The sequence below is a fragment of the Lactuca virosa genome, chromosome 1 (genome assembly GCF_052849685.1).
Source record: "Lactuca virosa cultivar CGN04683 chromosome 1, Lactuca_virosa_CGN04683_v6, whole genome shotgun sequence".
Lineage (NCBI taxonomy): Eukaryota > Viridiplantae > Streptophyta > Magnoliopsida > Asterales > Asteraceae > Lactuca > Lactuca virosa.
The window spans coordinates 111091994-111104172 of NC_136426.1; the positions used below are offsets into that span (position 1 = coordinate 111091994).

Below are 12179 nucleotides of genomic sequence, written 5' to 3' on the forward strand. Positions count from 1 at the left end.
TGATTTAGTTATTTTTAATATAAAATATTTTTTTTAATCTCACGCAACGCGCGGGGATTCGCCTAGTTATATCATATTAGCATAATTCCATATCAATTTAATAGTTATATATTTCAAAACATAAAATGAAACAAATGATCAAATACAACTCCTTATTTTTTTAATCATTAAATTTAATATACCCTAAACTCTAGTTCCATTTTATGTTCTAAACAAGACTTGAACCAAAAAAAAAAACATCTGATATCACTAGACTAGAAACTTTTCAATTATAAACTAGAAACTTTTCAATTATAACTCTTTTATTAACTAACAACTCCCAAAATATCCAAAAAATTGAATGTCGACAAACTTAACCGGCCTACACCTAATAACCTAAGCATATTTTGTAAAAGGTAAGTTAAGTGCTCACCAACCTGCTATAATTGAAAAAACTAATTGGTTAATAAAAAACTCCACCAAAGAAGAGAAACTACAATTGGAAAAATAAGTCTCACATTGCCATTACCCAACAAGTGATATAAACAATGAATTATGTTTTCGCTACAATTATTTGGAGACCTTATAATAATTAAATATTTTTCTATATGATTATCATGATTAGAAAACTTGGTCACTTGAAAATATTTAAAAAATAAGAACCGACTATCCGTTTGCTTATTGGATGAAACAAATGTTATCAGAAATTACATTAACACACACAAACACAAAGATAATGTTCTTGATTCATGATGACTTAAGCAACGAGAGAAGAAAGAACAACATTCTTTTTTATCTCTCTCTTTTTATTCAACTATTTAACCAACGATAATTAACGTCTACTTAACCAACGATAATTAACGTCTTCTGGCAGCGGTTTCTCTTTGACAGTTAAAGAAGATGGCACCAACAGGCAAACCGAGTTCATTTTCTTGAGCAAACCTTCTCGTGTTGAATCTGTCTCTAGAAGACGGACAACTCACTGTCTGTCTTCCGTTCTGCTTAAAAAGCAAGAACACATACCTATATATAAACAACACCTCATTATATAGTTAAATCAAATATATGATTTACAATAATATAAAAAATGTGAATATACCTATGGATACCAATGTTTGGTTTAGGCATCTCGTAGCTTACCAACTCTTTTCCTGAAAAAAAAGAAAAAAATACATAGACAATTCAACCAAAGATGTGTCTTTGGTCTTTCGTGATATTCTAGCTAGCACTGATGCAGTTTTTCAAGTGGTTGAAACAAGATATAATCCATATAATTTTAGCTATTATTAAGATGGCGTAACGATGGTCCTTTATTATTAAGAAATGCATGTAAATGCAACTGTTTATTGTTGTTTTAGGTTGTACATGTTCTTTCAAATTTATAAGCTAGTTCATGTACACATTAACGTATATATATGGGAAAGTTTGGTGGAACTTTTTGGTAATTGAGAGACTGTAAATAAACATCTACCTAAACGCAAATGTTTATATTAATATAGCAAACATTATAGACTTGCTAAATTTAAGATTTTTTATTGTTAAAAATCTTTTGAATTCTGGTTTCTTTACCGTGAGATCCACATATAAAAAAGTGGTAAACCACACTATCGGAATGGTTGTGTGAAGTTTTTGGGACAAAACTAAAAGCATATCCGATGCATAAGTCTTTACAAAGATTTATTGTATTTGCCTAACTGATTTCCAATTAACAAATTGATAAACAAGCTTTTACGCAAATGCGTGCGTGTGTGTATATATATATATATATATATATATATATATATATATATATATATATATATATATATATGGGAAAAGGGAATGTACATTACAGCCCCACCTAAGCTTAGGTACTAAACCTCTTGACAATACATTGTTTTACTATATAAAGATTACGGTTAATGGATTCACGATTAATACTTCAAGATGTAAATTCAAGATCGACACAATAGGGTTTAGGGTTTAGGGTTTAGGGTTTACGGTTTACGGTTTAGGGTTTAGGTTTAGGTTTTAGGGTTTAGGGTTTAGATTAAGGGTTTACGGTTTAGGGTTTAGGATTTATGTTAGGGTTTAGGTTTAGAGTTTAGGGTTTAAATTTAGGGTTTAGGGTTTAGGTTTAGGGTTTAGTAATATTCACTTGGGTGAAGTAATAAATGATAATTGAGGAAAGAAAACAGAGATGCTAAAACGATAATGAAAGAAAGAAATGTTATGGAGGATGATATATTTACCAAGTGAAACCAAACCGGATATATTTAGCTACTTAAAACAACATATTTTAGAGGTTTAGTACCTAAGCTTAAGTGGGGCTGTAATGTATATTCCCTATCCCCTATATATATATATATATATATATATATATATATATATATATATATATATATATATATATATATATATATATAGCTAGGTTCAGGTATTTAAAGTAATTATTGTGTTATTGTATTCATAAATGTGGGCCAATCATAATTAGATAAAAATTTAAATAATTAAATAAATAAACAAGGGTATTTTAGTAATTTGATAAATAGCTTCCACAAATAGTCCTATAATCATGCTAGCATTCAATTTTAACCTAATTTCTTTTCTTATATACAACCGTCATCCATTTGCGAGGTGGTCGTCTCCGGTTGAAGACCCCTTCATGCCGATCATCCAATCACCGGCTACTGATCGTTGTTGATACCCAATCTCCTCCTTCGATTTCTGCCTTTGATTTCTTCCCTTTATCTTCATTGAGAAAAACCACGAACCACCCCAATCTACATTCGATTTCCCCCAATCGTTTCTCGGTCGAACACTACTGTTGTTCCTGCTTGCTTCAACCTTGCAGATGTTAGTGACGAAGGAGAAAAACCCACGAAGGGCACGCCGGGATTAGCAGCTCCCCCTCCCTCTTACTACTGACCAACCACCAATGGAACTTCCTCTCTCTCTCGTTGTGCACTTTCGAAGAAAAAGAAATCCAGTGGAGCCAGGAGGCAGAAATCGAAGGAGGCAGAAATCCATTAGGGCTCCCGGTGCTCGGAATAGTAGCAGCAGCTGCCGTTACTTTCTATGTCGTCAGCTTCTCCGAGCTTCGAGAGGTAATCTCCCTTCTCTCTCTTTCAATCGATTGATACTTTATCCGTTTACAAAATTCAAATCAATTCGTTTTCGTAATCAAAATTCCGATTTTGAATTTCAGAAATTGTTGAACAATTCGTGAACAAAATACCATCGGTAGATGGGGAAAATTCAGAGCGCGAAAGAGGAGAGAGAATCCTTTCAAAATGTATTTTTTTATGTTGCATCGGTGCTACTGGTAGATGATTCAAGGTGATACTCCTTGTTGCCAAAGAAGATGAAGAACCAGACAAAAAATATTCATAACACGTATGTTTTAACTAACTCCAGTTGGACCACTTCAAGTCTATTCATCATTCCATATGCAATTTTGGTTGTTAGCTCATTGACTTCTAAAAGAAGAAAATGACAAGGGTTATCTTTCACTGAAGGGTATCAAACTATTTTCTTGAAACCAATCTGTTTTTTAGATCATAGGTTGCATAAATACTAATTCTGATAGATATGAACTTATATTTACTTGGATCTTCATCTGTATATTGTATCATGATAATTTATTGGCTAAAATCTTTTAGGATATTGTATCTTAACTTCAAGGTCCAAGATTCATATATACACTATCTTCTTGTGTTAATTTTCATTAAATCCGATAGTAACCAAAATTTATTACCATTTTATGACATGGGAACCTCACAAAAGGACGCAAAAAGCAACGAATTGATGGACCTTTTGTGATGCCACTTATATCAATTTTAATTTTAAGTTGGATTATTAGTTTGATATTTCTTTTTTATTATCAGAAAAGGATCTGGAGGTTGGAACTGGTAAAGGAGAAAAGCAAAAGCAGGGACTGCAAGTTTTCGTATATTAGATAAGCAGGGACTGCAAGTTTTCTGTTGGAATGGAATCATGAAATCTAATTCTGTTGGAATGGAGTCATGAATTCTAATTCTGTTGGAATCTAAACTACAATTTGGTGTTGTTTCACAGAAGTTGATGCTTGAACAACGGACCACTAAGCAACATTATTCTTTTAGAATGTATTAGTGTCATTGTTAGATTTTGATGTTTTTTTTTTCCGTTTTGAAAGTTTTTTTAGTTTTATTCTTTAACAATAAATGTAATTCTTAACAATTGTTACCCGTATTCTATAAGAAATAATGTATATTTTGTTTTTATTCTTCAATTGATTGTTCAAGAATTTGTTATTCTACAAGAAGTTTCTAAAGTCATGATCAAGAAATAGGTTCAAAAATATTTTTATTATTTATGGTTCAGGAATATTTTTATTTTTTGAATATACTCATAAACATATTCTGTCAAAATGTCCGAATAAAAAAAATTATAATTCGTAAAATCGGATTTTTAAAATTAATAGAATCCATGATCCCTTAAAATATGCAATTTTCCTTTATTAAATCTATATTAGTTGACTAAAATACCCTTGTAATTAAATTAGACGATATTTTCAATTATATTTAATTAAATAATATATATTAATCACTTTCTTAAAATAAACAAAATTGATTGACCCACATTTATGCATACAATAACACAATAATTACTTTGAATAGAATAACTTAAGCCTCTATATATATATATATATATATATATATATATATATATATATATATATATATATATATATATTAAAATCTCTTGAGAATGACTTATAGAATAAAAAGCTTTTGCTTAAAAGGTTTTTTGCTAGGAGGTCATAATTCCTTAAATGATATATTCAAAAGATAATAAGCTTTTGAAAAAGATTATAGTCTAGATGGTCTAATGAAAATTCTAGAGGGTTGAATATGAATTTGTTAACGTGTACGATGTGTGTTGAAGATATTAGGGATGAGAGTTAGTTTAAATCAAGATTGTAAAAATCGCTCGACGGTAGCTCGACGGTCGATTGGTGTTAAGAGATTAATCGGTCTTGGCGGGGATTAATCAAGGAGCATAGATTATTAGTAAAATATTAAAATTAATCAAATATTAATATATCTTAAGAAAAACAAGTACTTCAAATTTAGAAAATAAAAAAATTTATAATTTGAAAATTTAAAAATACGAAAATATGAACAGTTTGGTATAATATTTGAAATTTTGAATATTTGAAAATTTTGAAGTAAAAACAATAGTTGATTTTTTGAACTTTTTTTTTAATTTTTTAATTTTTTTTTGACATTTTTTGACTTTTTTCGAATTTGTTGACTTTTGTTGACCGATTAATCCCGCCAAGACCGATTAATCCCGCCAAACCCGATTAATCCTAAATTTCCGATTAATACCCTAATCCTCGACGGTTGGAGAACGCCAAGCGATTAATGCACAATTAATCGCCGATTAATCCCGATTTCTGCAACCATGGTTTAAATGCTAGAGGGTTGTATTTTATCTAATTTAGTCGGTAACTGATTTAAACTAATTTTCCACCCTAATCAGATTATATGAGTTAAAATTTCAGTAAGACTTCATGGAGTGGCAAGCGCCAAGGGGGTCACCAACATGTGCCACCCTCGCCAAACACCGCTTGTGGCTTGCGTCAAAATGCTCGCCAACCATGCATCGCCACTGCCTACTGGTGTAGCTAGAGGAGAGATGAGAGAGTATGTGGGATCAAAGTGCTGTGATTGGCTGATTCTTTTTTCTTTTTTATTTTCTTCCAAAATAAAACCAATTAAAAATAATACACCATTTGGATGCTACCACTTCTTATTCTTTTACAACTTGGATGCTATAATTCTATCTATCCTATGTGGCTTCAAAAAATATGATATGTCATCATGCTAAGAATGCTACCACTCCCTCCACCTTAATAGATATAAATTTTTTAAAAATAAAACATGTCACACCAACATTCCACACCGTAACCCATATGGTTAGGGGTGTTATTCGTTTGGGTTTTTAGTTTTTCGGTGTATACATTTAGGTTTTATCGATTTTTATTACATCTTAAAACCAATCATAATCAAACCAAATAAAGTTCATTTTAATCGGTTCGGTTTATCGGTTAAACTAAATAAAATTTTGCATAACAATAAATATTAAACTAAAAGAGAAAAAACTTACTAAACTTTTACCAAATGAAAAAAAAAAACACTAATACATAACATATTATATTCAGTCTTTCATAATATATAGTCTTGAAGTATCGATGTAGTCACACAAGTTTTAGATAAAAGTTAATATAACTTTAGTCGTATATAAAAATGAAAGAAATGACCGAAGGTTAATTGACATTTGACTAATTAGTTGTTGCTTTTTAATGAAATATATAAACAATTATAAATTTATAGTGGTTAATAATTATTATATATATATTAAAGTTGTGAAGAAAAGTAATAGTAAACTGGCCATTTTTTTGGCAGAAATGGTCCCTGGGTCGTTTTCTGGCTTTTTTTACGTTAAGTATATTCTTTAGGGTATTTTTTGACATTATGTATATTCTTTATGTATACGTGTTAGCAATCTAAGGCGTCATTATCTTCCCCCAGTGTCTCTCTCATCCGGTATCTTCTACAATGTTCCCGATTTTCTTTCGCTCCTCTTTGAAATATCTTCCGTCCTTCCAGAACTCTCTATTACTATCCACAATTCACGTTTAGTCGGAAGAACGCCTGCAAGCAGACGAACGAAAGAGAGGGAAAAGTGAAGGCGCATCGGTCGATTTGCAAAGCCGAGATGGTCTCCAACTTCGACGTCGAACTAGGCGAATTAGAAATTCCCTTAGTAATACCCACCTGCTTTCTTTTGTTGTCTTCAACTGTGTTTCTAGAGCCGATTCCATCATCTTTCCTTTCCTACTCTACTTCTTTTTACCTCCTTTTGTTCTTCGTTTTTTATCTCACCCTCTCTCCTCTGTTATTTGTTTAGTGGAGAATCGAAGGGTTCTAGCTTTAGCGATCGTTTGTAACAGTGTCGACCAGTGGCGACATAGGCGCAGGGGCCAGGGAGTTTTAGTTATCACAGCCACCTGACGACATCGAAGAACAAGGAAGCAGCAACTTTTCCCATTGATCTGCAACCTTCGCCAGGTGAAAGGTACCAATCGGTCCAAACCTCACATGAAAGCTTACGGTTTTTTTTTTGCCAAATACATGTTTACACTTTGTATCCCAACAATACAATTCAGTTATACTTACCCACATGATTATGAGATATGAAATTAACTTTCATAATGTACACCAACTGTTCGATAAAATGCCTGTAAACACCAAAAACATTGATGCAACTCTATTTGACAGGTTTTTCATTTATATCAGGACTGATGTTGTTTGGTTGCCTTATTGCATCAACAAATTGTTTACCACCGCTTACGGTATAAATGGTTGCCTTATTCGCCTGTAATGGATTCTACTGATTGGACTGATTCTTCAAGCTACGCCCAACCTTCTGTCTTGGCCTTTTGTTCTTTGTTCTGAGGACACTTGCAGTCCATTAAAGGTATGATTTTGTATACTACCTATTTAATCATTTGGAGAATATTAGTGGTTCTGTTTAAATAATTTCTTATTAGTGACAACAGCAAAGTAGGAAATGTTTAAAAAGCATAAATCAATCGCATGAGAGTATCCAGCAACTTATTTTATGAGAGGGGTATATGTGGAAAGTTTAATCTGTAGGAAATGATAAAAAAAATTACGAAAAAAGAAATCAGTAGGACAGTTGAAATAGCAATAAGAGGATGGCCAATCCTTCAAATAGTAAACTTTTTCATAGAGAACTACAACAGTAAAATTCAATATAAAAAAAGGAATAAATTATGACGTGGTGAATCAAATGGAAGCAGTAGGATACAAAACACATGGGTAAATTAGGAAAGGAAAAAAAAATTAGCATATTAAGTGGATGTTATTTTTCTGTATAGGAAACAGTATAATACAAAACACAGGGGTAAATTAGGAAAGATCCAAAATTTCAATCAAACCGGGGTCCGCCAGTAAATGACGCAGGTAAGAATGGAGATGATTACTTTCAAAAGGCACATCAAATACCTGCTTGAAAGCGGCTGTCATAGGGTCTAATTTTGTATGAATTCACCCCTTTGAGAATGTGGCATAAAAAGGATATTTGTTTTATCATACCTACAGTTTGTTATAAACTTAATAAATTTAGTTATTGCAGCCTTTTGCGGGAACCCTTTAAATCTTTACCTCTTATATGGACCACCCATGAAAAAACACCAGGGAGCTTGACTCCACTGCTGATGCATCAGAAGTCTAGATGGCATACCGGAAAACAACACTAAAACATTATTCTGATAAGGTCTGAATTTTATAAAAAAATTATACATAACATTTTATTTTCATCTTTTATTTTCTTTATTTACTTTTTTTTTGAAAATAAGCCTAAATATAACGTTTTAATAACCAACTTTACCAGTGTACTTTCTTTCTTTTAGAGCAGGCAAACATCAAAGATTGTATTTTGATTTTAGTCGTTGAAAAAAATAGCACTATCTTAGATCATTATTCCCTCCGCTTAATCACTACCCACCTATAATTTTGGTTATAGGTTCTCTTTATATGTTTATTTCTGAAGTATTGTGGCTTCTTTTTAATAATAATTGTTGGTTTTTTATGGTTATTTTTGAAGGATTTCAAGAACAAACAGAGAAGCTGCAAGCTAGGGAAGCCAATTTCAGGAAGAGGGAAGAGGTACTCAAGAAATGTTGTCTACATATATGTTTATCATAATGTAAATATATTTTTAAATACGTAATCACTCATAATAGTAATTACATGAGTAGTGAGCAAACCAATGACTGAAAAACTACATTTTTTTAACAGATACACAAAAATCTCCAAATAGACAAATAATTCACTGTAATTATTAGATTCATAATATAACAATTTAGCAAATACTAATCCCCATTTTTCTTGACGTTTATTTGTTTTGGTTAGGATATTTAAGGCCCAATTTTTTATTTTTTTTTTTGACTTTTTATTTTTAATCTCTTGAAATGTGTTCGATCTTGCTAGACTTGATAGCCGATGTGTCTTCTGTTAAGTGCATTTTCATAAACCGGGGTCCGCCAGTAAACGACGCAGGTAAACAGTACTGTGGATTGCCATAGACCCTGCATATTAAAAGCGCGTCTTGATAATGACTGTACATAAACCGGGGTCCGCCAGTAAACGACGCAGGTAAGAAGACACGTTGGTTGCTATTTCTTGCTGTTAGCAAGATGATATACTGATTTTTAATTTTTAATCATTTTTAGGAAGAGCATATTGTATTGTGTTAGCCGGGAGAGTTGTGCTAAATCTTATGCAAAGAATGAGTTGCATTGCCACACTCACAAAGGTAACAATAACATCTCCATAACTTTATAAAAATTAATAATACTACATAATAATCTATAACCATTAAAAAAAATATTAGTTTTTTTTAACTGTTATAGGCGATGGTAGAAGCTGCAAACCCTGCGTGCATATTGGAAACAACAAAAACTGTACTAGCATTATGTTTGGAGGATAATTGGGCGGTGTTCTTTTACTTTTTTACCCTTTGATCTTATTTACATAAACCCTAATTTTTTATATGATCTTTTTACTAACACGCCAACACGTATTGATAGGTCGAGGGAAGAATCACATAATGGGTTTATTTGATATGGTGATGATAAAAGACAATCATATCTCCATATCCGAAGGTGTCTCAAATTCCCTTAAATTTGTTGACCAACAACAATCTTCAAATGGGAGTTGAGGTAATTTCAATTTCAATTTCAGTGAGTTTCTTTGTTTCTTTCCCTTTTAATTTCAAAGCCAATTTTTTTTATTGAACAGGTGGAGACAAGGACATTTGAGGAAATAACCAATCAAGCATTTTTCTCTGTTTAGTGTCGCACCGATTCTAATTTATTTTTAGCTAGATGAGATTGAAATTTTGCCCCCCGCGGAGCGGGGGTTACCCTCTAGTTATTATTAAAAGATTGTTCCCTTATGAATAGTAAAGTTGTATGTTTTTTTGTCAATTTTGCCCCTCATTTTTTAGCCATTTTGACACTTTTGGCCATTGCAATCAAAATTTTTACATTTTTTAGGAACATTTTAATATTCAAAGTTTGGCTACAAAACTTTAAGAAATTGACAACTTTGGTCCATTTTCTAAAAACTTGCTAATTTCAACCCCTTTAATTTTTTAGCCATTTTGACACTTTTGGTCGTTACAGTCAAAACTTTTATATTTTTTTCATAAAAAATACAAAAAAAATTTACACTTTTTAAAAACCTGTTAATATTCAAAGTTTGGCCACAAAACTTTAAGCAATTGACAACTTTGGTCCCTTTTTTTAGGAACCTTTTAATATTCAAAGTTTCACCACAAAACAAGGAATTGACAACTTTGGTCCCTTTTCAAAAAAAACTTGTTAATTCCAACCCCTTTAATTCTTTAGTCATTTTGACACTTTTGGTCCTTACAGTCAAAACTTTTACATTTTATCATAGAAAACACAAAAAACGGCCCGGGGCGAAGCCCGGGTTTTTCCACTAGTTAAATAATGAGTTATGAAAATATTTTTTAGTGACTATCGATCAATGTAAATATAAAATGTTAATTTATAGATGTAAACTATAAAATATGTATTCATTAAATATTTTTTTGGTTTAACCACTATCATGAAAAATTAATCCCCGACTAGTCGTCGAACCAGTTACTAATTTGATCTTATACATGCGTGCACTCCGCACCAACCCGTACACATAGAAAACAAATTAAGAAGCCCCTTAGCTCACATGCTAATTCCGGTTACATAAAATGACATGGTGACACTAAAATCACCAACATAATCTCTATTTCCTCACAAGCTTGACACACAGTTTTGAAAGCCATTGTTATGACGATGTGGTGGTCGATTTGGAAGTTCAATAACAATTTTGTTTTTCGTCAGGCTTCTGTTAGAAGAGATTCCTTAATAGATATGATTGTTATTATTCATTTGTGTGGTATGTGAATATGATTAAAAAAAATGACCGTTAAGTGAGAAGAGCGGTTAAAAAATCCGCTCATGTCAATTTCATTGTAATCCCTTTGTTTTTTTATTTTTATTATATGTTCATTCAGCTGTTCAACAAAAAAAAAACATTGATTCTTATAACTCTTATCTATCTCATTGTCATCAACGTCGAGGTCATTCTAACTCCTATCTATCTCATATCATCTTTTTGGAATCAGCGTCTAGGTCACCCAATTAAACATGTTTTTCAAACTTTTAGTTTCTAATAATTTGATTCCATATACGAATAAGAAGCATTTGCGTTTATGTCAAGCTTCTTTGAGCAGACATGTTATTTCTAACACAATTAAAATGATTATTACCTTAAATCAATCATATTATCTTCAAAGTTATGTGTCTAATAAATTGGGAAAATTATACCATGATTATATTACGGGTTTTAAATATTAATTAGCAATTTCACAAGCCTAAAAATATCTAATTCATTAAATAAAATGATATTTTCAAAAAGTTACAAAAACAAAATTTTCAATAGAAAAATCACGATATCATGAAATTATACAAATTTAGAACTTGATTGCTTAACTTTTCTTAAAAGGTTTGAATAACGTAGATGAAACAACAATAAAACTTAAGCTATTTTTACGATTAAGACTTCCACGATGATTTTATTTACAAATTTTGGATTTTGGGATTGTGATTTTATGGAAAAAAAAAGGATTTTATCTTTTGTATGGTTTTATGAAAATGGGTATTTATCTTATTTAAAAATGAAAATTTTATTGTAAAAATATGGGCATTACAAGTTGGTATTAGAGCCCTAGTTTGAGGGATTTGGATGAATACTTGTGGGATTCCAAACTCAAACTAGGATTTGAGAATTTTTACAAACGTTTTCGAAAAAGAATTTAATAAATAAGAAACGAGATGCGATGTGTACAGTCAGTCGGAGCCCGAAAAGAAAAGTGAATTCCAAAATATCCATTCTAAGATATATCTATTGAGATGTGAACTGTTATAAATGCATTTTAATAAGTAGGCTAAGGATCTTCTTAGTGATTGCATGTCAGAATTGTGTAATATTTGTGATGCCTTGTAGCCTAGGAATTGCTTGTTATGTGCTACTTAAAGTATATGATGATGTTAGTTGTTAAGTGTATGCTTTAGAGTT

The 12179-nt window shown here is 31.4% G+C and overlaps 1 protein-coding gene across 1 annotated transcript in view; it reads right to left on the minus strand.

Annotated features, from left to right (window-relative positions):
- Positions 1-836: 836 nt before the first annotated feature.
- LOC145106189 (CEN-like protein 2) overlaps positions 837-12179 on the minus strand; it is a 47583-nt gene continuing 36240 nt past the window's right edge. The window contains exons 4-5 of the mRNA XM_079043209.1: positions 1079-1130; positions 837-1002 (exon numbers count right to left, since the gene is read on the minus strand). Coding sequence (XP_078899335.1) covers positions 837-1002; positions 1079-1130 — 218 coding nt within the window. The remainder of the gene's footprint in view (positions 1003-1078; positions 1131-12179) is intronic.